The 26,620-nt window shown below is 50.9% G+C and overlaps 2 protein-coding genes across 13 annotated transcripts in view; both read right to left on the bottom strand.

The window, feature by feature from the left end:
• Positions 1-355: 355 nt before the first annotated feature.
• RGS16 (regulator of G protein signaling 16) lies at positions 356-14,869 on the bottom strand. 2 transcript variants are annotated; one of them, XM_080407477.1, is made up of 5 exons: positions 6,388-14,869; positions 4,984-5,070; positions 4,236-4,297; positions 2,763-2,929; positions 356-2,495 (listed from the first exon to the last, which is right to left on the bottom strand). In XM_080407477.1, exons 1-5 carry the CDS (start codon positions 6,465-6,467, stop codon positions 2,295-2,297), a joined length of 597 nt encoding a protein of 198 aa, XP_080263603.1. In that variant the 5' UTR covers positions 6,468-14,869; the 3' UTR covers positions 356-2,294. The 2 variants fall into 2 exon arrangements, with proteins under 2 accessions (XP_080263603.1, XP_080263604.1); XM_080407478.1 differs by lacking the exon at positions 6,388-14,869 and adding an exon at positions 5,678-6,166.
• A 139-nt stretch (positions 14,870-15,008) lies between these two features.
• Positions 15,009-26,620, bottom strand: part of RGS8 (regulator of G protein signaling 8) — a 29,626-nt gene continuing 18,014 nt past the window's right edge. For all 11 annotated transcript variants that reach the window (XM_080407466.1, XM_080407470.1, XM_080407475.1 and 8 more), the window contains 2 exons: positions 22,427-22,593; positions 15,009-20,697 (listed from right to left, as the gene is read on the bottom strand). In XM_080407466.1, coding sequence (XP_080263592.1) covers positions 20,515-20,697; positions 22,427-22,593 — 350 coding nt within the window. In that variant the 3' untranslated portion in view covers positions 15,009-20,514. The remainder of the gene's footprint in view (positions 20,698-22,426; positions 22,594-26,620) is intronic.

The raw sequence follows: 26,620 nt of genomic DNA, 5'->3' as shown, positions 1-26,620 counted from the left end.
TACTGATACTAAATAAGTACTGGGAACTGCAGTGCTGCAAAGTGCTCAGAAAATGGTGACCAATACAAACAGTACTGAACACCCTGGCGATTAATATATTCAAAAGTTAACTTCTGCTTTCATTTTTGCTGTGAACTGTTCAGTTTTCTTCACCTAGCCAAACACCATGAAGCTTTACCCTTCACAAGCCTTTCCCTTCCTTTTCTGTTCCTGACATTGCAACTTGTAAAGCAACTGTAAATGCCCCTTAAGCCATACAGCAGAAGCAGCTTGCTTTAGTACGCTTTACAAGTCATCCAAAATTAGAATGTAAAAATTAATCAAAAGCCCACAACCAAAAAACCACATGCCGTCATAGTATTTTCCTCTTTACATTTATTTTATAATGACAATATTATGTTAGTAATGAAAACAGACCATTGTGTGTCATTCACTTCAGTAACACAACGAAGGTGGTTCCAGTTGTAAAATAAATAATAAATAAGAAAGCAGTTAAAATCTCCCTGTAAACACAGCCGGGGCCCACCGAGGCTCAGCAGTTAGAACCGGGGTGGGGAAGGTGGAAGAGGACTCAAAGTAACGTCCCCAAACCGGTCCTGGGTCCCTCGCTCTGCTCAAACAGCTGCAAAAAGCCAGAGCGATCCTGTGCTCGGGCTAATGCTTGGGGCGGCGTGGGGTGCGGGGAGGCACAAGATGGTTCCCTTGGCAAGGAGTGAGTACCAGCAGGATGAGGACCTCCAGATTTGATATTTAGGGGTAAATGGAGGCACGTGTGGCAGCCCAGGCTGTCTCAGTAGGAAACTATGCTGACGGCATGTTCCCCATGACAGAGCACAGGACGCTGGTGGGCTCCCCATCACCCACCCACATGGGTGCTGGCACTGTTGCTGCCAGATGGCACCCACAGCTTTCCAGGGTGGCTGTGGGACCCAGAAATCCCTGCTCAGAGGGGCTTTCTGAAGAGCTCACCCCACAGTTCTGAGCTGATGAAATGTCCTGCCGCACCCCGAGATGCTGAATTCATGGCACGCGTTGCTGTTTTACTTGGCTCCCTGGGTTTCTGGTAAAATGCTGTGGCCACTGTGGTTTCACCAGCCAAGGGAACACCAAGCCCAATTTTAAACCAGGGAAAAGCCCTTCTCCCATGTGTAAAAAATAAGTTTTCAATAGGTTCACTCAGCAAAGTGCCTGTTTTACATCACTACTCTCTGTCTAGGACAGGCTGCTAGACTACGTGCCGAGATGCCACCCGCGTTTTAAGGGGAGAAAGGAAACAAGACGGACTGCAAAGCATCCTTTTACTGCCATCAGTGGTCCTCCAAGCTCCAGGGAAACCTGCCACCTCAGATCCCTCTTGCAGTCCTGCCAGAATGCAGCTCTCGCTGCTGCTGTTCGCGTACCTTGCTCCACGGGCATGTTACAGATCTGGCTGATCACCTCTCTTGTCATACAGAAAAGGTGGGAGGCATGCTAAGTGCTACAATATCTAAAATAATTTAATTTACAAGCTCCTTGGAGCAAGGTGTATGCTTTCAGCAGTGCTCTTGGAATAAATATATATATAGTAATAATGATAAAATAAATAATAATAATAATAAAAAATTATGCGTGTGACCTAAGAATATGTGCAATCTAAAGGTCATGTAGCTTAAGCAAGGGATAAAAACATCGCTGCTAGGGAAACGTTGTACTGGAGGAAGGTGTAAAGCGTTGATGCAGAGCATGTGTAGGAAATGGCAGAAGAAGGATCTCAGGATCAGGGTGCAGGGTCACTCCAGCTGAAAACGCCGTATAGCCTTTGGACTTTCATTCTGGCCATTCCCTCGTAGGAAAAGCCCTGTGGGCAGGGCTGGGGTGGTTGCCCCAGGCACTGCGGGAATTGCAGGCTCCTGTGCTGGCTCTGCAGCTGGCGGCTGATGCTGCAGGTCAGAGGCAGGGTCCTGAGAGCAGGTGGGAGCTCCGTAGTTACAGATGCTCGTGGGAATCTGGTCTCTTTTTCCCGGCCTTGCAACACAAGTCCGATTTCTTTGTGTCCCTGTGGTGGTGCAGGTCTCCGGCCATGCTGCAAGGGGAGGCATTGGGCTCCCACCAGCTCCGCTCCTCCAGGGAGGGAGGAGGACCTCTCTTCCCAGCAGCTTGGTGGGAAGCGGGAAACGCTTGAGGTGCTGGGGATCCTGTTAAAAAGCCAGGGCTTCAGCTGAAGCCCCGAAACGTGGACCTCAGCCTTTGAAAACCGTCTTTCAACCTCTGCCTGGTCCCCCAGCTCATGCCCCCACGGCAAATTTGGGCTCGGGTCAGGTATGCGACCGCTTGCTGATGCCGCGGCTGGTGGCCTGCTTGGTCATGTCCTGGTAGGAAGCGGACTTCAGGAACCGGGGGTAGGAGTCCTTCTCCATCAAAGTGCGGGTCTTAGCCTGGGCTTCATTGAAGCAAGCAGAGGTGGCACCCGAGAGGTTCTTGCGAGTGATCTCCCTGGTTTCGTGGTCAATATTCACCTGCAAGGAAGCAGCATCTACAAACATTAACTCGGCATTAACTGCCCTCCCATGGGAGGGCTCTGTCTTCAGACGGGTTGAAGATGCTTGCAAGCCTTAATATCCCTTCATGTTGGTAGACCATGCAATGTTAGAAATGAAAGTTCTCATGAACAAGAGCACATCTTCCTCCCTGAGCTGAAAGCATTTTAACAAAACTCACTGGGGTATTTTATTCTTTTCCCACCCTATTTGATATCACAGAACAGAGGCAGAAAATGTTCTCACCTCCCTGGGTGCCTCACTTTGGACAAATTCCTCAAAGATCCTGTTGGCCTTGGAGGCCAGCTTGGTTTTTGATCGGGTCTTTTTGAAGTCCTCGCATGCCAGCCAGAAGTCGAGGTTCTCCTCACTGAACTCTGTCTTCAGGAAGGTGTGGAAGGCGGTCACCCCACCTGGAGAGAGGAGAGAAGGGTAGTTAACAGGGCAGAAGGGGGGAGGAAGAGGAGGACCACTGCCAGACATGGCCCTGCCTGGCGAGCATTGCCCTGAGAGCTCAGACCATGACATCTGCAGATTTCCTTTCCCTCCAGGCAAATTCCACCCTCTGAGACATTGCTAATTGGCCTCTAGACTCCAATAAAATCCTTTCCCACAGACAAGTAATCCTCTGGTTTTATTTTTCTGACCTTTCTGTAATGAGGCTTCAGTGTATTTTCTTTACAGCTTCGAAAAAGAGCTAATTCTACCTAAGGAGAAATCCACTGACGTATCAGTACGCCTGCAGGAACCAAGCAGTGATGGCTTTATTTTTATTTCTCAGCTGAGATCTAGAGGGAACGTGATGCTGAGGAGTATGGGAAAGTAATTGCAGCAAGGATTTTAGAGCCAGGCTGCAGGGATGTATTAAGTTACAAAGCCGGAGATGCTTGTTAGCCATCACAGCGTCTGAGGAAGGTGGGGAAAAAAAACCATGCCTAGCCCCAACCTAGCACTATGGAAGGACTTTCTCTTGCTGTAGAGTAGATTTTAAGGTAGACAAGTAATTTCTTAAAATCTGGCACTTCTACCAATTTTGTACCTGCTGTAAAGCCCAGTGTAAGGAGGGGATTATGTGTGGGGCTCCAAAAGAGGTCCTCTCTCTGGGGCTGGAGGTACTGTCCCCATGGGGGAGAGGGAGACGGCACCTTATGGGAACCCTGTGCATCACCATACGTCTAGCAAATACTGGAGGGAAAATGGCTACATGTAACTCGGTAAAGCAGCTGAATTCATTCTCCCTGTGGAAGAACCATCCCCGGAGGCATGGGACACACAAAGAGCTAGAGGGTAGCAACACAATTTTCTGAGCAACAAAAGCCCATGGGGAGGTGGCTGCATTGCTGTGTAAAGGAAGGCACCGAGAGCAGACAGGCTGCCTTCTCCTGAATGTGAAGAAATCGACGGTGCCCCCTGACCCACTGCTGCACATGGGATGCCCACAATGATGCTCCTGTCCGGAGGCAGTGCTTGTGCCCCTCAAAATACACCCAGCCAGAAGAAAACGCTACAGATTCACAAGCTAGGAAATGAGACCTGTGCATCAGCCCTATCAGGGCAGGAAAGGGGACCCTTCCTAAATCCTAAACCGTCTCATTTAGGGAGGAGACAAGACCTCCTCCTATGCTTGCTTGCTCCAGATGCACTGTCACCCCCTTGCTCACTGGGACTGCATTTGTCCTACCTGCCCTCAACAAGAGAAGAAAACAAGATCCTACTCACTTTTACTCTTCAGGAGCTGGTCGAAGGACTCCCTCCATTCGAGTACCTCTCGTGAGGAGTCTCTGGAAAAGACAAAAGGTTGTGAGGCTCATCCTGCCGATGTTTCTCCTGCCCCACAGTGAAGGACAGGAGCACTTCAGTCAGGCGGCCCCATTAATGGGAGACAGTGCAAGAATGGAGGCAGCGATGCTCAGTAGGAAAGCAAAGCGAGACCCTGGGATCCATTACCTGTGGGCTCTCTTTCCTTTCTCCCTTTCTTTTACCTTCCCCGACGGCTCACCAGACCTCAGCTCCATAGTGCAGCTTTGGCCAAGTAGCTTCTCTAGAAGATACTCAGAAGAGCCCTCTTCTGCTGGTGCAAGCCCAGCAGAGCCTCCTCTGTAAGAAGACACCCTGCCTTCAGCAACGATATTTAGTATTTAATTTTAATGTTGCCTGCATTCCCCAGGGGTCTCAGCCACTGGTCTGAGACACCAGGAACTGCAGGAGCCCTCTCAGCTTCTTGCCTGTTGCAAAAATCCTGCTCTCTTGTGCCTAATGCCAAAGCATCAGTTCTCCCATCTGATTTTATAACTGGTAGAGCTGGGAAATGATCCGCCTTCCCTGCCTTCTGGGGTGGGATTATGGGGAGGGTGAGCTGTGCTCAGTCCTCTCTGCTGCGCAGATGGGCAGGAGCATCCCCCAGGACAGCCTGGTCCTCAGGGACCTGTCCCAGGCTGAACCTGGGACATGGCACTGCTTGGCTTACCTCTGCAGCTTGCTGGAGGTCCCAATCCTGTGTCCCAGCTCTGGTTTATGAAGCAGGATCCCTAAGCGGGTCTTCAGATCCTTGGCTCTGGAAGAGAGGAAGGGGAGGAGTGGGATCGCTGGACCACTGGACTGCTGCCACAGCCCCCCTGCCTCACAGGGGCTGCACTCCACAGACCCGACACAGCTCAGAGGGGCAGCCCTTGCTTCTCAGCTTCAGCTGCCTCTTTGCCTTCTGATTTACAAAATAAATGCTCCCCCAATTGCTTTTTTCTGCTCCCTGGCAACCACACTCAGCAGTGCATTAAGCCCAGAGGACCGTTTCCTCCTGCTTGCTTTCCTGGTAGCGCCGTATGCATTTATTAAGCACGGTGAGCTTTTTCCTCTGGGGTAGGTAGCAGAGCAGCGGCTGAGTGCCCAGCTGGAGCCCCCCCCCAGCCCCCCCACCTCCCTGGAGTTAACCTGGCTCCTTTTCCTGTCTCCCTCTCCCGGCAGTGCTACACTGCTCTCAGAGCACTGGAAAAACACAGCAATCACTCTCCGCTTAGCAGAGCGGGAGCATCTCCCCGCTGCGAGGCTGTCGCAGCAGGACTGCTGCTCCCCTGCTTTTTTTTTGGGGGGTGCCCCTGAGTCACCAGGAGCCTGTCACCATGTCATGGAGATGGTTGAGCTCCCCAGCGGCACCATCCACCTACCCCATGCCTTTGAGACCCAGCGAGCCTGGTGGCAGCACGATGATGCTCCTGTGCCAGAGCCCCTCTGCGAGAGCCCGGGATGCTACTGCCTGTCACTGCAGCGGTGGCATGGAGGCACCTCCCTACCGGGAGGTCTCTGCGGCAACACGGCAGGAGCTGCTGCTAAATCAGCTCCTCTCCCCAGGGTCCCCCCAAGGCAGCGCGCAGTCCCACTGCTATTTGCGTGCTGCAGCTCATCCAGGCATCCCAAGGCGCTCAATACAAAAATAAGTGTTTAAATGTCAAGCCGGCAGCACGGGGCTTTGTAGCCATGTTTGGCAGGAGGAGCAACATGTCACTTAACGTTTCGACTGTGTTGACAAAAATAGTCCTGCTGCTGACAACTTGAAGCAAGTTCTGCAGAAACAGAGCCAGAGAAACAACCCTTGTGTGTTTGTACACACAGACACACACAGGGCAGCCCTGTCCAGCCTCCTCTCCCTCGGCATGTTTTACCTCTATGTTCCCCTCCTGGGTAGCAGAACAGATGAAACCAGCAAAAATCACTTGGGCCATCCTTCACTGCAGGTTTTCTTGCGGTCTGTACCCCAATTTCTACAGAAATATCACAGCCTCAGCAGCAGAGGCTGGCCCAGCCGCTCTGAAGTTAGGTGCATCTTTTCCAGCTAACCCTCTGCATCCCAGAACTGCGGCATGGCGAAGCCCCTTACCTCTCCAGGCAAGTGATGGGGAGCGCAGCTAACCCCTGGCACATGCTGAAAGCTGGGCACCCAGGCATCCAGCAACTCATCGGGTCCTTACAGCAGCAGCAGGGGTGTGCAACAGGCAGCTGCGGCACCACCTGCGCCCGCGGTTGTGTGCTGTCGGCTGGAGAAGCGGCGAGGAGCCCTGCTTTATATCGAGTGGGAGGGGGGAGAGCTGGGAGGGGGGCCCAGCATCGCTCCAGCCTCCAGCCAACCAAAAGCTGCTCCAGCAGTGCCCGGTGAAGATAACGGCTTAGGTAGGTTTCTTTTGTGCTGTGGAGGGGGGAGTGGGAGGCCCAGGCTTGTCCTTGAGCATCACAGTCATAACTGCTTCCTCGATAACAGGAAAAAACAGGCTCGTTTCCACCGACGTGCAGAGGCTGCTGAGTAACCGCCGGCGGGTGGGTGCGCAGAGGGGGAGAGCGAGAGGGACAGGACAGACGCTGTCATGCACGGCAATTCGTCAGCTCTGTCCTGTTGCCCGAGGACTTTCAATCCTCCCAGCGCTGCCAGGGCTGGCATGGCGGCATCGCAGCAGCACGCTTTTCCCCAGGTGCTTGAAGCAGGGGGTGCCAGTCCCTGGCAGAGTCAGGCTGTTCTGCAGCACCCCAGGGGCAGATGCAAAGCCTGGGGGAAGGGTTTGCGCTCCCCAGGGCAATGCAATAACCCCTCACCCTTGTGCTGCAGGTAGAGCAGAAGGGTGTAAAGTTTCCACATCCCCTCAAATTGCACTGCCGGTCTACAGCTAGAATAAATAAGGACCGATGTCTAACCCCATGTGCTGGCAGAAGTTGCACCTCTTCATCACAAATCCTCTGCTGGGTCTATGATGGGAGAAGAAAAGGCGTGGGGAGGCACATTAAAAAAAAAAAAAAGTCTTAGCAAAGCGAGGAAACGCATCTGATGAAGGTGGATCCTAATGAGAACTGAAGACAAAGAGACTAAAAGCAGGGGGAAGGTTGGAAGCTGGAGGGAAAGGACTGAATCAGCAAAACATGAAGAGAAAGAGTTAAACCAGTGTCAGACTGTGCAGCAGTGAACCCCAAGGTCTAGTGCAACAAGCAGAGAGGTCCACGACAGCCAACAGGTCCCCCATGCCAAGGTCGGGCTCGCACAGGGTCCCTGAGAGCTGCCCTCCCTGAGATTCCCCACTCGGTGGCTCTGGGAGGGAGCTCGCCACGGTGGGGGGAGCGACCCTCACCCCCCCTGCCCACAGCCCTCCCGGAGCAAAGGCAAGAGCTGCCACCTCCGCTCCTCATCCTCTTCCTTCATCCCCACTTGGTCCCTGCTATTACCAGCTCCACATCCATCACAGATATTTTTTCCAGAGCTCAGGTTGTCTCCTTCCCTTGCTGCCTGCATTAATCACACGTGGGACATTGCTGGAGCGTCTTGCTCATGGGAGATGAGTCGTGCCAGGGGAGGCGCAGGCACGTGGCCAGCTTGGCCCCAGGCTGGGGAGAAAGGCTCCTCTCCAGCTGCCCTGGGGAGCAGAAGCACGAGGATATCAGGACAGGAGACTTTTGGAGGAGCACCAGGCACCCCAGCTCCCTTGAACTGTAATGGGGACTCCTGTATTTTTCCCACCACTTAGAAAAAGCCACTGAATTACCTTGCCCAGGGCTAGCCGTGAAAGATGGATCAGGACTAATGAGCAAACACACGGTTTTAGCTCTTGTCTTGGCATTAATGACAAAAGCAGCCTCTTGCCCGATAGCTCTCGTTTGTTTGCTTGGGGTTTTTTCCACTTGAATAAACAACTTTAAGGCTTCTTGGTTACAAATATTCAGCTACAGATAAATGTCTGGAGCTACAGAAAGCTCTTGTTCATGTCTTCCCTGTGCCTTAAAACCATGATTAGAGCTGTAATCCTTGCTGTGGATTTAAGGAAAGAAGGGGAAGAGTAAGGGTGAGAGGGCTGTAAGTTCACCTTTGCCTGCATAGATGCTAAGGTCTGTGCATGCCCGCAGTGTGGGCATCACTTACCTAACACAGGGTTTGGAAGTTCTCAGCCACATCGGCCTGATGTTCCATCCCAGCTCACTGCCATGCTGGGAGCACTGGTGTTGCAGATGTGGTACGGGCACCTGGCACCCACAGGAGAGGGTCACACCCCGGTATCCTGGCACTGGCCACACACACATACCCCTCACACTCCCCTCCCAGCTGTAGTGGCTGGCCAACAACATGTCATGTCTCTTCTCTTCTGTTACCTACATCTCCATCTCCTCCCCAGTTTTCTGCACAGACACGGTGCTCAGCAAATCCCTGGTTCTGATTTGTCTCATCATTTTGCAGTGCACCTGGTGTCAAGCAAGACTTCATCTGTGTCTTTTTTTCCCTTTAAAATCATGCTCACGTTCTGCAGCCCGTTCTCCCACATACAGATTTGCAAAATCACAGGATGGTCTGGTGATGCTGCCTGGTGTTTGAGGCATCCCCTGAGCAGGTTATGCCAAGAGGACAGCCTCCAGGAGGCTGGGCACGTGTCATGGACACAAAGGACAGATGAGTTCTGGCAGCAAGTTCGTGGTACCCGAGACAGCCGCTGCGCTGGGAGCCATGTGCTGCTTGAAGCAGCTGGGGCCATTGTAACTGTATGGCAAAAACACAACCAGAATGGCAACAAGCCATGGCCAAGGGGAGAGCAACACGGGTGATGAGAGCCAGAGCAGAGAAGCTCTGGATATCTCTGCTGTGGTATTACAGCCTGCTGAAACCTTCACCTCGCTTCAGCCCCTGTCTCCTCGCTGCTTTTTCCCATAGACAAAAAGCATTGGGCAAGTGTGTGCATGGTTTTACCTTGTCCCCTCTGTAACAGTTTTTGAAGGATTTGGCTCGGGTGAGGCAAAGCTGATGGCAAGGCAAAGCGAGGAAATGCCTGCACTGGGAGCTTGGTCCCTGCAAGCTCCCATGGGAGGGAGAGACCCCTAAAAAACCTCAGTGGGAGGGAAAGAGTCAGTCAAAGGCTGTGTCTTTCTTGGACACCACAATCACCCAGCCAGAAAATGCACAAAGCCATAGGAAATGCCACACTCCTGCCAGAGTCCCATGCTTAGGTGTCTGAACTGGTGCGCAGCTCTGGGATGTAGACACACCAGTACCATGGATGGGGATCTTAGCCCAGCCACAGGAATGGGATCAGGTCATTCCAGTGATGTCCTCCCCACCAAGGCCAGGACAGACCCTCCGCCCGCTCTGCCACAGCCACCAGCTCCCTGCCAACCCTCCGCCTGGCAGCCCTGCTCCCTTGGGGCAGCTTTTCTAACTCTTCCCTTCGATGGGGTGGGAGATGCTGTTCAAGGATAGGCAGCTTGCCAGCCTGGGATGCAGGAGGTGCAATATTTTATAAATGTAGAGCTCTTCAGTGGGGTTATGCAATAGCCTCCAAGCCTGACGACGTATGTGTACTCAAATGTCTTTATGCTGCTCTATATCTAATTTAATTACGTCCTTCCTGTCTCATTTAGCTTAGCAGCCTCCCGCAGCTCCAGCTCAGTTGCCTGTATTATCAGCCCTTGTTTGGGAACACAAAAAACATCTGTGTCGCAATGCCTGGGGCCAGGCTCCCTTCCCGTAAGTGTGCCACAGCCTTACCGGCACGAAGCCCACCTCCCATCTATGGGGACCAGCCCTCTGGGGGTTACGTTTCCACCAGAGAGGTCCTGGCAAGCCAGGCAGGGTGTGCTGGGGGGACCCTGCATGCTTGGGCTGGGAGATGGCTGGAGCGTGGGGGCATCTGCGGTGGGAGAGCTGCATCCGCAGCCGCCCTTTGGCAGCGCAGCGCCAGCACTGCCAGCGGTACAGCTACCAGTTTCTCCATCAAAAGTAAAACACAAAACCTCTCAGCCCTAGGCATTGCTGCTGGGTTGGTATTTGTGAAGTGCCAGCAACCTTGAAAAATAGGAAAATAAAATTTTCAGCTCCAAAACTACACCAATGAGGCAGGTAACAGGGAAAAAGGTGGGACTGGTGACAGGGTGCAAAGCGCCCTTGTGCATGTGGCCCAGTGCAGAGCCAAGCTCCAAGGAGAGTTTCTGGTACCGAGTATTTTTGCATTTTTATATAGCTTGAGTGGGATAAGAAGGGGAGGATACAGAAATGGATGGGAAGGGGAAGGAGGAGGAGAAGAAGAGCTGGGCCAAGCCACACTGCTGGGGTCTTTCTGCATCGCAGAAGATGTGGGCCAAGCAGGCTCACTGAGGAGCCTGACACCTGATTTCTCCTAAACTGATGGGGAGCCACAGTGGCGGCAATCAGGGACAGTAAAACCTGAAGACAGCACCGCATGCTCCCTGTGTTGCTTCAGCAGAGGCTGCCAGAAGCGTGAGTCCCCTGGAGCCGTCTGCGTGAAGTCAGGGAGATGCTGGGTGCAAAGGAGTGGAAGGGAGACTTCAAGGTGCTGCTTGTGTGGCGCAGCCCCTTCCTCCACCAGCAAGCTGTTAAGCTCTGGTTGTGTTGAAGGAGAGAAACAGGCACAGGAAAAGGGGAAAGGGGTGCTGGCAGGGTGTCACCCATGATGGGAGGTTGTTGCTGTGCAGGCAGGAGCACGGCATTGCTCAGAAGCTGCCGTTGGTGCCCGGGAGGAGCAGGGAAGCCGCTGAGACTGCAACAGCAGCGGAGCATTTACAATGGGTCTCCAGTGAGCCACGCCACAGCTGGGTCTTGGCCATGGGCACAGCTTATGAGACAGGGATGGTCAGGGGCTGCTGTGGGATGCCATGTCCGTGTGGTTGCAGGTAAACCATGCTCCATGCATGCCTCCCGGCCCAGGGTAACCCCCACCCCGTTGTGGGACAGGCAGCTGCCTGCACAGGCAGCAGTGCTTGTCCCTCAGTGGCTCCTGTGAGACAACAGGTTCTCACTCTAACCCAAGGAGCATTTAATTCATTCCCGACAAAAGCGCATGCTGCGTTCACATGAAGCACGAGAGGAAATAGCTGCTCTGGAAATTTGTAGCAGTGCGGAAAGAGATTATTAAAATAAAAAAAAATTAGAATCACAAATGAGTTTTTCAAGGGGCAGCTGTTATCCACTCTGCTCACGTGTTCGCTTTGCACAGCGCTGGAGCACATCTGCGTAGGGAGAGGTATTTGACAGCAGGTATTTTTAATCTTCTCTTTCTGTTCCCGGCACCTGTTCTTTAAAGCCACTGAACAGAAAAAGAAAAAAAAAAAAAAACCAGAAAAAAAAACCCAAAACAACACAACAAAGATGATAGCTAAATATATCCTAACTACGAGGAAAGAGCAGCACTAATGGCTGATCCTTCCTTGGATGCATGCAAATTGTTTTGGCTCAGAGGCAGGCTTAGAGGGAAGAAACAGCAGATGAAAAGGAAAAACAATACAAAAAGGAAAGAAATCAGGGCAAAAAAGGGGGATATAAAAAAGACAGAGGGACTGATAATCTCCACTGCACCAGTTTGCAGAGAAAAACAAGCTCATTTAATTTTTGTTTTCAAATGCAACGCTGTGCAGACCGTGTAGCAAACACTCACCTTTTGGTAAGGAGGGTGGGCTGTGTACCAGGCGAGGAGTGCCCTCGGTGTGCCCAGGGCTGGATCCAGGTCATTGCTCTCTCTCACTTGCCAGACTCAGGAGATGTTCTGCTTGGCCTCAGCCCTTCCCTATGGAAGCCCTTTCTCCGGGTGGGCAGCAGCCCCTATGGGGTTCCTGCAGGCCCCCCCTGCAGCAGATCTCCCACCATGCCATCTTCTGCTAACACCCGAAGCACCCCCCAGCTGCCCTCACTCTGAGCTCTGCCCCTGCTAACACCTCCCCTTCCCCCCTGAGTACCCGGGATTGCCCTCAGCAGCTGCCCAAGCCTTCCCCAGCAAGCGCAGGCTCCCCCAGACTCCCTAAACTGGCCCTTGGGACTTGCCCCATCGCTCTGACTTCTCCAGCTCTCACTGCCCATCTCCGGCTCATGCATGCCCTGGTCCCCAGATGTGCCTTCCCTGCCTGGTGAGCCGGCCCTTGCCTTTCCCGTTCCTTACTTGTTCGCCCCCATCCCAATGCCAGACCTCGCCCCAGGCTTTGCTGGTGATTCACCAGCCTGTTCCTGCTCATTTCTCCCCTGTTTGTCCCCCAAGGGTGGATCAAGCTGAGACCTTGATGCGAGCTGCCTGCTGGAGCCTGGGACTGCTTTTTATGCTGAAGAAAGTATTTGTTTGCTCTTCCTGGCCTGATCATGCTTGATCCATCCACAGCTCCTGGTACAGGGAGCCAACTCGGCACTTCTTTTCATGCTGGGCAATAAGGCAGCGTGATGGAAACGCTGTCCAAGGGGCAGGTGGGTGCTGTGCCACCTGCAGCACCAGGAGCATGGGAGAGACTGATGCCCCAGCTGTGCCACCTTCACCATGGCCACTTCTGGTTGCGTGCCAGTGGGTTTAATGGGCTGATACAGACCGTTTGCTCCGGAGCTATCACTGCTTCTCCCTGCGGGACAGCAGGATGCATACAGAGGTGGTCAGGCTGGAGACACCCAACCAGCTGCTTCAGCAGCCCCATGTCCCCCTGCCACACTCCCGGCAGGGAAAGGTCTTGGGTTTCCATTTTCCCAAACAAGCAGTTTATCAGTGCTGCTGCTCTGGCTGCAGCACGGTGAGCACATCCCCTCCAGGAAGGTCCTGCAGATTTACGTGTATTTCTGCCAGGTGTGTTTCCATGAGGTATTCAGTTCAGGGGAGCGAGTAATTTGTCCGTGACGGAGCGCTGCTCACACCACCCCTCTGCACTGGCCATCACTGGTCTCCGTGCTGCCTGCCTCCCTGGGCTGAAGCCAGCGTCCCTGCTCAGCTCCTACCACATCTACTCTCCGGGCAGATGCCAGCAGCCCCACACTGGGGGAAAGCGTTGCTGCAGCCTTCTCCAAGAACAGCTGCTCCTGACTCTGCTTGCACTCAGGTCCTTGGGTCTGGGGTTTGGAGTGGGCAATCCATCACAGGCAGCAGTGGGGTGTACCCAGAAAAGGACAACAATGCACTGGTGGAAGGCTCTTCAGATTTCCCTTCCTTGCAGTTTCCTAGATCCTACTGACAATATTTCTGATACACCTCCCCAGACCACACCTCTGGGGAGATTGGTTCTAAATTGCTTCAACAGAGAATACTGACTGCTTCAAGTCAACACGTCCATTCTTTGCTGCCCCATCCAGCATGTCCACACCAGTGAAACCAGCACACGGAGGATGAGGGCAGGGTCCAAGAAGGCACAAGCTTCTCCCATCCTTTTCCTCCTCGGCAGTCCTGCCAAAAGACACCCCTCCACCTCCCCGGCTCCCAATTCCCACTTTCCTCTCGCCATAGGAAAACATGCTCGACTCGCACCTTTTCAGACACTCAGGCAGGGAGCGAATAGTCTCAGGTTGTTTATTACATCCTCACGGTCTCTATACAGTACAGGTGAGTAACACTTTACAATGTGACACGACTCAGTGGGGATATCATCGCCGGCTGGACACCTGGTACGGCTGAGGAGCTTCTCCAGCCTCCCAGGGGAAGGTGAACCTAGCAAAGGAGCAGCTAATGCAGGGAGAAGGTCAGACTGAACCCGAGCCCATGCCTTCCCCGGAACGGGAAGGAATCAGACTGAACAGCCTGCGTGTCCTGTCCAAACAGCTCCTGCTGTTCCCTACCAACATCAGCAGCACCCAGACACTGTGGAGGCAGTTACAGCATCAGGACCTAGTTAAAACAATAACGTGGCATTGGGAAGGTCTTAAAAGAGTGGGTCTTTCTACCCAGGTACCTGGTGGCTCACTTCCGAGTTCACTCCGTATAAGTAATGCCCTCCTAAACCTGTCCCAAGCCACCTGCAAGCACATTGCCCAGGGAGCAAGGCATCTCTATTATTTAAGACAGCCTTATCCAGTGCTTAGGTTTGGACTCAGGTCCTCCAGGCCCCTTCGTGCAGGGGGGACCCTGCCACCACACCAAAGATGGAGCTGTCAGAGAGCTTAATCTGAACTCTGTGTGTCTGATTTGGGTTGCTTGTAGAGGAGCGGGGAAGAAAGGTTACAGGAGGATGAGATACTTCCATTGTGGTTTTTAAGGAAGGGGGAATCTACCCCAGGGAGTACTTGTACCCTGCTCTCTTCATTACCAGTCATTCCGCAGAGGACTGCATGAGTAAACACAGCACAAGAAGCCTCCTTCCTTCCCCTTATTGCTTTTTAGCTGGTGACTGTGGGTACTGATAGAGCGATGTGAAGACGTTTCTCTTAGCGTGACGCTGCCATCTACGCTGTAAATGCAAAGCCAAGCAGCTCCTCATCCATCATGTTTTAGATCCAGCCTGGGGCATGCAGCACAAGATGCAAACTGGGAGTCGTGGGGATACTGGAGACAAGTGATTCACACTGCGGCTGGTCTCTATACCTCCCTGGTACACCACGTCCCTCAGAAGCATGCACTGCCTTTTCTTCTGTGCCTTTTTGCCAGAAACGTCGGGCTATTTCAGTAATAAGCTCATCTCCTTTAGCCGCCTCCCTCCCATGCCCTCAGTTCCCTGAACCCTGGTGGAAATTTCTGCAGTCTGAAATGAGAGGTAACTCCCTCCAGTGAAACCAAGAGGAGGCACAGAGCAGAACGATTGACTTTACTAAGGAAATACAACACACACACCTTTATTTACACTCTGGTTTTTATATCGGAAAGCTAAGAGGAAGCACAGCTGAGACCCTGCCAAAGCAGCCGCTGCCCCTGTGCAGCACGGCTGTCCTCTCAACCAGCCAGCCCCTGCCACAAGCACGGCACGTGGAGCACCGATGGAAGTAGACGATGCAACAGTGGGGACAAGACAAGCCTCTGCAAAGCCCAGGGTGTGTGGGGTAAAGAAAAGCATCCTGGTCTAGCAACAAAATGGACTTTAATTCCAATTCTGTGCTATAATGCTTGGATGCCGGAAAAAACAAAATACCAAGGAAGAAGACAACCGCAGCAGCCCCAGGAATGAAAGATAATGCAGAAATTATGTGAAGCATTTTCTTCTTATATAATGGGCAAGGAACAGCTATTAGGAGCTTTATAGTGGCAGTAGGAGGCATGTAGGAGAGGGATGGCAAGACCAGAGACAAGCATCTGCAGAAGTAAAAGCTAAAGAAGAGAGGATGGGGATGGAGGGTACACAAACACAAGGGCATGGGAGGAGGTTATGAGACCCAGGCTCAGATATATGGGGACAAAGAGTGCTGGTGGTGAGGAAGGCTGGCAGGGACAGGAGTGCTTCAGGGAGGAAACCATAAGGAGGAGGAGGAGGAAGGAAGACCACAAGGACAGGACTGAAGAAAGGGGAACTGGAGGGAGAAGCAAGAAGCCCCCAGGGAGGGGAGAGCTTGCAGCGACGGGTGAGAGGCACTCCAGGACTGGCATGAGGTATGCTTTGCTATTGCTCTGAATGCTGTAAACATTTTGGTTTTGTGTCTATCAGTGAACATTCAGTTCAGTTTGATACATGTGCTCTTACGGGTAACTGGAAGCTTAGCAGAGTTTTATGTCTCTTATCACTAGTCAAACTTACACACAAGGTGAACACAACACTGGCTAAAAATCTCATTTTATGTCATTATGCCTAATTCTCCTATTTTAACATGCACATCTATGGCTCAGAAAAGCTTCTCTAGTAGAAGACACTAAATAACATACACACAAAGTCGCATGCACTGTCATCCACCCACACCGGCAGACACACACCCCTATTTCCCTCCCCTACTTAGACTAGCAGGACTTTGCCCATCACACCTGCCCAGCGTGGAGGGCAGGTACCCATCGGTACATTAACAAGTCCAATACAAGTGATGGAAATCATCCCAAACTTGGCCGATGGGCCAAAGCAGGAGAAATTCAAAGCAGATTGGAGTTCTGCATCTGCTTCTGGACTTAACACCACCTGAAGCTTATAGAAAAGGGAAAGGCAATTTGTAAACTCCTCTTCCCTTTTGCTGTCAAAGGACTTGGGAGCAGAATAAAAAGAGCTGAGCAAAACAATTTTTTTTTTCTGCTCTTTATATGATGGTGCACACTGACATTACTTGAAACAGGAGGAAAATTTTGGAGGTGTGTGCTTGCGGAGAGGGGAAATCGGGTTTGTAAGTTATGAATATCCCTTTCACATCAGTAAGAGATGAATCAAAGATAGGATGTTTGTCCTTGATGGGGATTAGTCATCACTCAGTGCTTTCCGAAGCTTTGGCTCAGTCATTATTTCCCTAATCAGCCCCTGGTTTAAGGGGAAGAGCTATAAGCTGCCTATTTTAATTCACTTCAGACTGACATTTGTCATAAAAGAAGCAGCTGGTGCCAATTTCTTGTTTTAAAAAGAAAAAAACTACTTTAAATAACTGGTCTGCTTTCCTTCAAGAGAGACAAACTGTAAAAGCAGCAACAAAAATAACCGTGACAGACTCCTATGCCTCAGACGATACTTTTGCTCCACTCTGTGCTCCAGGATGTTTCCCATGGAGGATATTATCTGGCACCAATTTAACGGGCAAAAAACTTCTCCTACATCAACCGGCATCAATGCAGTTCCTGTCAGCGTTGCAGCAATGGCATCTGCGAATGCACCCACTCAAAGCAATTCCCCAGGTCGATGGAGGAGAGGGGGGAGCTTGGTTTTCACAGCGTGTTGGCTACTTTGAAGTTTTTCCCAAAACTTTTTGTGTTCTGACACAAACTGAAATTCAGGATGACAGCACCAATGCTGGAGGAGCTTGCTGAGAGATGCTACCTCCTGGGCTTCCCAGAGCCACACTCTGAACAGGACCAGCTGTTGTAGCCGTCAGGGAAGCCTGGGAATTGTCCTCACTTCTGAGTCTGTTCCTCATTCCTCAACATAAACATCTTGTTTCTGCTGTTTCCTCATCGCCTGGTTGTCTCTGTGACCCTCACCGCCATGGGTGGCTGCAGGGCACTTGGCTGAAAAGCCTTGTCTGGGATGAATCAGCTGGCATTAGAGGTCAGCATCATCCAAGCCCACCCAGAAGGTGTATCGGTGGGTTTTAACGAGGCAGATAATGTGGCGTTCTGGCTTCTTTTTAAAAGCAAGGACGGCGTAAGCCTGTTGCTGCTGCCGTCTCTCACATCCAGGGCAGCACTGGGATGCTTTTTGCATGTGCAGTCAAGAGGAGGCTGGAACGGAGGAAGGCAGGGCCAGACAAGGTGGCCTCCCTTCGTCCCTTGCAACACAGCTTGTCTGATGCCCCAGCACTGGGAAGCTGAGCTGCCCTGTTGCAGCGGTTCGATCACCCGTCGCTGTGCCATTTTGTGGTTGCAGCGACACTGGGTACCACTGGCACCGCAGGGCGTCTCAAGGGTAACTACTCCAGCCAAAGCAGCCTGTGACCCTGAGAGATGCCAGTCCATCCTGTGTTACGCAGGTGTGGTAGACGTATTTCTCAGAAAGGAGAGTTCTTCCAGCCCCTCAGGGACTTTGCATCCTCACTTGCAGGTCAAGCATTGAGAGTGTTTCACCTCAGTGTGGGGTATTTGCCCTCCTCCTTCCCTTTCACCTATGGCAGGAGGGGGCTGTGCAGGTGATATGGCTCTGTTCCACTTCCTATAGCCCAGATACCCGCAGGGACAGCCGCCGCATGCAGGCTCTGCATCCTTTGCTTCTCTTTGACTTCTTCCAGATCATTGCACAAGTTTGCTCAGACACGCGTCCCACTAGACCTTCTGTGCCAGGTACTTTGTTTGCCATAAAGCTACGGGCCCATGAACAGGTGCCCAGTTGAGCTACTGCACAATGTAGACCCCTTGGATGAATTGTGGCAAACCCAAACCTGGAGTATTTTCCAGACCTTGCTTGTTCCTCCTTCAAATAAGCAGCAAAGAAGTTTGCATGAAGCTGCCACAGCGAGATCTGCAAAGTAACATCCAGACCTGGAGCTTTGTCTCTCTGGACGCGTGACATTATGGACCTGGCATACCTCAACAGTTCCAAAAGGTGTGTTGTTGAGCCTGAGCGCGGCAACATCTCTCGCCATGCTCCAGCCCCTGCTTCTTAAGCTGCCTGGCAGGGCTGGAGGACCAGCAGGAACACTGGTTCACGATGCCACAGCATGCTGCTCTTTCTGGCCAGTCAGCTGGAGATGGTATTTGCCCACCAAAGAACTGGAGAATTCTAGAGCTGACCAACAAGGTACTGAAAAGCAGGTTTCCCTACCCAGCATAAATTTTGCACTTGTACTGCAAAAGATTTTAGTGTCTTAGACACCTCAGGAATAGACCTCCAGAATAAACCAAACTTGCTTACCATCTCTATCTTGATCCTAAACCTGTTTGTCCTAATGTCCTGCACAGCATCCTTACAAAAAGCCTCAAAACCTATTTCCTACCTGATGCATAGACAGTCAATATCACAGAGTCACAGAGTCATTTAGGTTGGGAAAGACCTTTAAGATCACCAAATCCAACCGTTAACCCAAGACTGCCAAGTCCGAGCAAGCTTTTTGTATCTCATTCCAAGCATGTTAACGCTTACCTTTAGAATTCACTCTACCTAGTTTACACCATGCTACACTAAATCTTTACTACCAGTTTTCTGTTGCGTCAAACCTACCCGCCGCCCTCAACTAGAGCAGAGGTTCACAGCCTCCGATCTGTGGATGATTGAGAGAGGAAAAGATCTGTGGGGTCACTTTCCAGGCCTTCATAAAACTAAGAAAACAGACCTCTGGTCTGTAGGCTCCACTCCACGGATGGGCTGTCTGCATCTCCACCAGAGAATACTGCAAGAATCTGACAGCCGATGAGCTGGGTCAGCGGTGCCATGGGAATGGAGCCTTCAGATGGTACGTGTCCTTGCACAGCACAGAGGAGGTGCCACACAGAACCTTCTCCTGCGGCTGGCTATCTAGGCTATGGGAACAGGGCCAAAGAGCACTTCACACCTGGACGCTGCTCCCCCGGGTCCTGTTTTTAAGCAAGCACCATGCAGCAGGGTCTGTGTCTTTAGTAGTTCTTTGCATGGCATTGAACCCACAGTGGACAATCGGTAGGTAACGACAACAGTCAATAATCAGTACATAACAAAGATAATGCAATTGTGATTTTGCAGGTTACCTCTCCCTGCCACGTACGGGTCAGGTACTACAGGAAAAATGTTATCTGCCATAGCAGAGAGGTCTTGTGCTCTTCTTACACCTCAGCGTGGGGCAGATGAGACATTCCTTCTCTCGACTCTTTCCCAACAGCTGGCAGGTTGTTCCCAAGAAGCCACCAAGCCTGTTAATGTCTGTGGCGGCCAGGAGCTTCTCTGTGTTAGGTTTTGGTACTGTGCCTAGCACAACGGAGCCTCAGTGACGACTGGGGCCTCCAGGCTGAACTACAGTACAAATAAATAGTATTAATGAAAAACAATCATTCACACTAGAAGACTTGCCCGACAAAGTCTAGCGAGAACTTTTGGGATTCCTCATGAGAAAAACTCAGCTTCTCGACAGTCTTATGGAAAATAACTCCTCCACCCCTGGAAGATAAGGGGCTGTGACAGGGTAGCAGCTGGTGTCATAAGGTGTGCAACCAAAATCAAAAAGTGAGCTGAGTTCATTGATGGTTTCTGCTCCATGAAGTGGCATGATTCATGTGCCTTTGCCTTCTCTCTCCCTTCCCTCTTTCCCTCCTCACGGTCTCTGGATCCAGACACCAGCAGCCAGCATGTGAGACAACGCTTTGGACTGGATTTGATATCACAAGTGTCAGAACCGCCCTTAGGGCCCTTCTAAAAGATGTCTGGAAGGATGGAAAAGATGCAGTGGCATTATTTACGCACAAACCAACGTAGTAATTTTAAAGGAAACCTGCTTTCCCCACAGATGACCCGGTGACTAGAGAGGATTATGGGTTTGTGCTAGAGAGAGGCAAGAACTGCAAGATGCTACCATTAACCAGAAGAAAAAAAGAAAAAAAAATAATCACAGAATCTCAGCGTTCTAATACCACATCTGGATCACACTCTGGAAGCCTCCCCTTCCCCTTCTCCCTCTTTTCCCATTCCCGCTGCTTTTAACACCAAGAGAGTTTCACATTTAGACATGGGTTTTGGCTGTTGTGGGAAGCACATGGTTTCTGAGGGCCCCATTGCTGCTCTAGCTGAGCCTCCTCTGGGTTTGAGACAGCAGGTCTGTGTAAATTTTGGATCTCAGGAACCTGGGGTAAGAGTCTTTCTCCATCAGGCTGTGCACCTTCCCCTGAGCTTGGTCAAAGCAAGAGAGGGAGGGTTCCTGCATATTTCTTCTTGTCAGCTCCCGTGTCTGGAAGTCTATGTTCACCTGGGGAAAGTAGCAGAAAAGAGTTTGGTACCAAGTGACCGGTTTGCCTGCTTCAAATGGCACATTTTGTCTCAGCTGTGGCTGGAGAAGCGGCAGCAGGACCAAGGTCCTACCCTTGGCCATGCCTAAACAGCCCCTCCCAAACTCTGTGGGGTTCAGCAACCCAGTGTTATGAATCCTGCCCCAAATTTGGAAAAGTAGAGCTAGATTTATAGTGATCTGAGCACCTCTGAAATCAAATTACCTTTATTCATGCTCTTACACACAGGTTTATGTAGCGCATCTTCTAAACATGCTGACTCAGCCTAAACTCTCTCCTGTCGACCAAGGTTTCTCCGCTTCTTTTATTCTTCACTCCATGCCCAATGTAAGGGTGAATGAACTTTCAGCTGGGTTTAAACTACTGGTCCATTCTTATTAAATGTTTCTAAACTCTGTTGTTACAAAATAAATTGTTTGATTTTTCCCATAACAGCTTGGTGTTACAATGTCTCGAGCAGGGACTTTAAAAAACAAACCACCCTCCTGTTATGACTGCCGCTTGTTTGCAAAGCCAACAACCTGAGCTTTCCTGTTTTCTTTCCCTAGGAAAGCAGTCACCCTTGGGTAGGGCTATTGTTTAAAACCTGGCTGAAAAGTCCTTATTTGTTGTTATTATCCCAGCGTCCAAACTTAAAGGAGTCTAGCAAGTAAAGCTGTCTGCCTTAACTGGGATGGCAGCAGTACAGATCAGCTCTCTGTGTCACTCAAGGGTCATTTCACATTCTAGCACGCCAAAACGCTGACAATAGGACCAGATTTTAGGAAAGACCCCAGCCAACCTGCGCTCACATTTCTAACCCAGATTCAGCCCTGCGGTCCTGAATCTGAAATCTCACCCAGCTTCACGAATAAGAGCAGGAAGATGCTCGCCGAAGGCGATGGGGGTTGAAGCGTGCCCCAAAAGCACCCACACCCCTCAGTGTAGCTCTGGGTGCTTCTCAGTGGCCTCACATTATCCCTTCTAGTTCAAAGATGGAATAAAGAGAGTCCTTCTGGGGGGATCCCTTGCAGGCAGCTGTATCGTGACAAGAACCCAAGCAATCTAGCAGGAGGACAGCACCCTCCTGGCTGTGTTACAAATACAATAACACAACTCAACATCACGATGCAGGATCTGATGGTCACATCAGCCTGTCAGTACTTGAAAAAGGACTTAACAATTCCAGGCTTCAGGTTGTGACTGCACTTTTTGTTCAGCTCTGAGCTATTGCTTGTATCTTTCAGGAGGTCTAATTGAGTTGGGAGTTAGTCAGCAGATAAACACTCCTCCCTGGAGAGTTAACAAGTTAGTCATTTGTGGGTTGCTTCTGTGCAAAATGTCCTGCAAGAAATCAGCCCAATAGCCTGCTTGAGGGATTGACAGCAAATAAGAGGAGCAAGGTGAAATACTCCTAGGAAGCTCACAGAGGTTAGGAAATGTAGGTTGTGTTTGCCAGTGAACTCACTGACTATGACTAATTTAGTGCCATCAAAGTAGTTGCCCTCCCTAGGGAATGAGTCACCACAAGCAGCGGTGGCAGCAGCAGCAGGCAGGATGGCATCGCCATCCCCCTTACCCGCTCCTCACCATCACCTCTGGAAGGGGAGGGAGTGCTCCTCGACCCGTCATGGGTCCCAGCATGGGGAGACGGACTCGCTCCCCACGCCACAGGGATGCTCTGCCTCCCCGGGGTGCTGGCATACCCACCTCTCGAGGAGCCTGCACATCGATGAACTCCTCGAAGATCCGCTGAGCCTTGGAGGCCAGCTTGGCTGCCGAGCGGGTCTTCTTGAAGTCCTCACAGGCGAGCCAGAACTCCAGGTTTTCCTCACTGAACTCTGTCTTCAGGAAAGCACGGAAAGCAGCCAGCCCATCTGCAAAAAAGACATGGGGAGTGGCAACAGGAGGAGAAAGAGGGCAGGGAGCAGCCTCTTCAACAGACATCCCTCCATCCACCCCTGCTTATCAAAGACCATTTGATTTTTCTCCTGAGGTCTGCAACCCCAGGATGTGTCCATAACTTACACCATCACATCAGCTGGACTCTCATGAGCTGCCACCAAGTCAAACACCATTTGCTGTTGCTCTGAAAAAGTGTTCTGCCAGCTAACATGGCAAAAGTCTTTCTTCGAGGTTGGGGCACCTAACCTTTGAAAAATTCCTCTTGAAAACATCAGGCTTCAACACTACAGTCTCTTGGCCACAGCATCTTTTGCATGTTAATGTGACACTCTGTAGTGTCCTATCTGTCATTAAGAAAAACCTTTAATAAAACATACCGTCTGTGGACTTGACTCCCGTGTTTTCTGTCACTTTGCTTTATTGCCTTGTGACATATTTTTAGTTCTTATTTAAACAGAGGAAGGATCTCGGAGAGTCTAACTGTTACAGCTACAATAAAGGGGAGAGCGAAAGGACGCGACATAATTACTACTTGTCTAGTCAGTGGTAAAAGTGTTCTTATCACTTGTTAATGCTTAGCAATTGTGACATTTCCGTAATGTAATCTGAGTCAGCCGGGGCAGATTGGAAATATGGAAAGTTTTACTAGGCAGTCTGTGTCCTCTTAAACCCCTGCCTGGGCATATTTATGGACACAGCTATTGTTTTTTATTTCCTTTCCCTGGCACCAGTAGAGTTGAAGTAGCTGAAGGTTTCACACATGCCCTTTCTCCTTTCTTTAGTCTTGGGATAAATTTGGCTCCTAATTTTTTTTTTTCCCAGTAATGAGTTCCTTTTCCTGGTCTTTTTCTATAGGGCCTGAGTATTTGTAGTTTATGACTGGAAATCTCCTGAGTCAGCACTGGCTACTTCCAAGCAAGTGTCTAAAAATATTGATGGAGTTGGGAACACACTCGGCAAGGTCAGACTCCCCGAAGGGGTGAGAGGAGCAAGTGCACGTGTGCCTGGCAGGGACGGACAAAGACTGACGAGGGTCTGTAGGACCTGAACTCCTGCAGTGCTGGGGTCTGGGGGCTCCACCTGCCCTTTCTGCTGCAGGAGATCTCGGCAGTGCTGCCTTCCCTCCTTCCTCCCGTGGCAGGGAGTGTGGGAGCTGGGATGGAGCCCATGGGGTGACGCCTGATACTTGGTGTGGGTCATTTCCACATGTCCACACCAAGCCCCAGCCCACCAGGGACAGGGCTGGCCAGTGTCACAGGATCCATCACAAACTCCCCTACGGCTTTGTCCTTGTTTTCTTGCCAGCACCAGGTACGCCAGGAGAAGCAGCAGTGTAACACTGCCCTTTTTCTCCCCTGTATGCCCTAATCCTATTCCTGATTCTCTTGTTTCTGGTAATAATTTAGAACATGGAGATCTTTTTTTCGACTTTAGGTCCTGAGCCTCAAGCCCTAAGTGATGGCCCCAGGTTTTGAACAGCAACTAACAATTGTATTTCAGGCTGCTTGTAAGTCAGCAGGGAAGTCTGACTGTCCAGATCCTCAAAAGGAAAGGCAGGGAAGATATTAGGCTAGACAGGACCAAACTACAGGCTGAACCTCTCCCCCCTGTCTTTCTCCAAACTCCTTCATTAATGGGCTCCGCACCGCTAAGTGCTCTGTCAGCAATCTGCCTCGCAAAGAGCACAGCAACCAGCACCTAAAACAGGTACATGCTGTCCTAGCTACGCTTGCTTCTCCCGTCAGCCCCAGGAGAGCAAGAAATAGCAGGATCATACCAACTCATCCTGCCGCTTCTTAATTAATGCATTTTTAGGAGAAGATCGGGGTTTCAGATTGCTACTGTGGACAAAACCAGGGCTCTCCTCCATGAGCACTGCAAAGCAATTAACAGTGCAAACTGTGGGTTCAAGCCTGGGGCAATAATGTGACATTAGCTTCGGAGAAACCTGCAGAGCAGACAGTGCCGAAGGCATCTCCGGGAGCGGGGTACCTGTCAGGATCATGCTGCCCATGGCTGCTTTCAGCCTCTCCGTATATAAATATGGTAAATAAGGGAGATGTTTTAGGCCTGATCCCTTTCCTGAAATCTAAAAGACAGAAATATTTTTCAAAACCCCTAAATGCCTATAAATTTCACAGGGCCTGTGTGGGAGCAAGTGGAAGACTTGAGAATAGGGCAGGGGTCTTTGCAGGAGGAAAAGGAGCAGATGCAACAGCAGGCTGGCAGGTTTCACAGTAAAGAAAGTACAACCGCAAGAATGCAGCAGTGGCCTGAGATGTATGTTGTTGTGTATATCATTAGCTCCTAGGATGTTTGACGTTAAATATTCCAGCACCCAAGCACACTGCTATGGTTGTACAGCCCCCACTGTGTATCCCCGCAGAGGTCTTGCTGCTCTTTCTCTGTCCTGGTCCTTTTTCCCATCCTTTCCTCTACAACAGCCCCAGAGCCCCAGCACTGACAGAGGATCACTTGTAGAAATAGCAGCTTTGCATGGCAAATAGAATATCTGCAAAATACCATATCTGCAAAAAGAAGGGCACGTCATGACTGATGAGTGAGAAAGGCATTTCCTTCAGCCCTGCCCCGGGGAGCAGCCGTAGCAGGTCCCTCCTGGGACCAGGAGGTTTCCATGCGCTCTGCCTCCCGCCCTCATGTCAATCAGCTCCTTTTTATCTTGAAGTAAGTTTAGGCAGCAGGTAGACAAATACTAGTGTCTGGCTGTTCTCTATTTCTTTATATACACCTGTCACACCCTCCTCACAGCCTCTGAGGAAAAGATGAAGCTGGACCCATGAGGACCTTGCAGAGGAGGCCTTGGATGCAGGAGAGGTCATCCTTGGCTCAAGGGCTTTGCACAGATTTCATCTTCAGCCTTTGACCGCCTGCCCGTGCTTACAGCTGTGCCTGGCAGCTGGAGATGTGGGCCCAGATGACTGGGCCGTGGTAAATCACTGCCCACGAGCTGATCATGGAACAATGACAAATCTGATTGAAAGGGCAGGAGGGCAATTAGGTATGGGAACTGCCACCACCTGAGCTGGAATTTGAGCTGGATGTTGACTTTAATCTCCTCCTACACATGAAGGCTATTAGGGGAGCATCGCTGGTGGATGATCAGTGTTTCAAAGCTCACTCCACCCAACTGGACAGCTTTTTTGCTGGGGCAACCAGCACTGGAATGCAGTGCGATATGAGCAGGAGAACATCACCTACTAAGTCAGCCTCCTGAAGTGTCCCAGAACATGGTCAGAGCACCTAAGAAGTGCAATTCCAAAGGTATGCTTTACAGAAAAAGCACAGAAATGAAAAGCAGGATTAGAAGCTTTCAGATGCAGCAGCACAAGATATCCCTACCACGTAGCCTAAAGGCATGGCCATTCAAGAAGACAGACACGTACTGGTATAGGTGCACAGCCTTTCAAGACAACTACTGGACACATTCAGGAATTTGACTCAGGAGTGGTGAGCCTTGCTTGAAGCCAAAGGAGTAAATCAGTATTGATGGAGTAGATAGGATGAAGGCAAAGAAATGGAGCTCTTCTACTGAGTGCCAAGAGTCTGAAAAAAGTGGAAGACATTTGCTTTTTACTTTTGCAGTGTAAATAGTAGCCTCAAAACGCCCTGCTCTCCATTCAAATAGACCAAGGGAATGCACGAGAGGATTGTCAGGAAGGATTGTGCAAGTACTTGTACATCACCCCCTCCCAAGATCTTGCAGTGCACCGTACGGCTGTAACCTTCCAGGTCCCCTGTGCACTAGGCAATGACCAGAATGTGTGTTTTATAGATCAGCCAGGCAGATCAACGACTGGGGCTCGGATGCTCCTGACATCCCATCCAAATACTATTCTTCAGGCCATGGAGAGCAGATCCTTTCCAGCAAGAAGGGCTGTGGAGGAAGGGGCTGAACTGGCTAGCACAAAACACAGCACAAGTCTTAACCAAAGTGACCTTCAGCGACGCGAGGCCGAGCTTAGTGGTTTAAATCATTCA

This window comes from Falco punctatus (assembly GCF_963210335.1).
Source record: "Falco punctatus genome assembly, chromosome: 11".
Classification (NCBI taxonomy): domain Eukaryota; kingdom Metazoa; phylum Chordata; class Aves; order Falconiformes; family Falconidae; genus Falco; species Falco punctatus.
The sequence above is the reverse complement of the archived record's forward strand: the minus strand, read 5'-3'. Positions and strand labels throughout refer to the sequence as shown.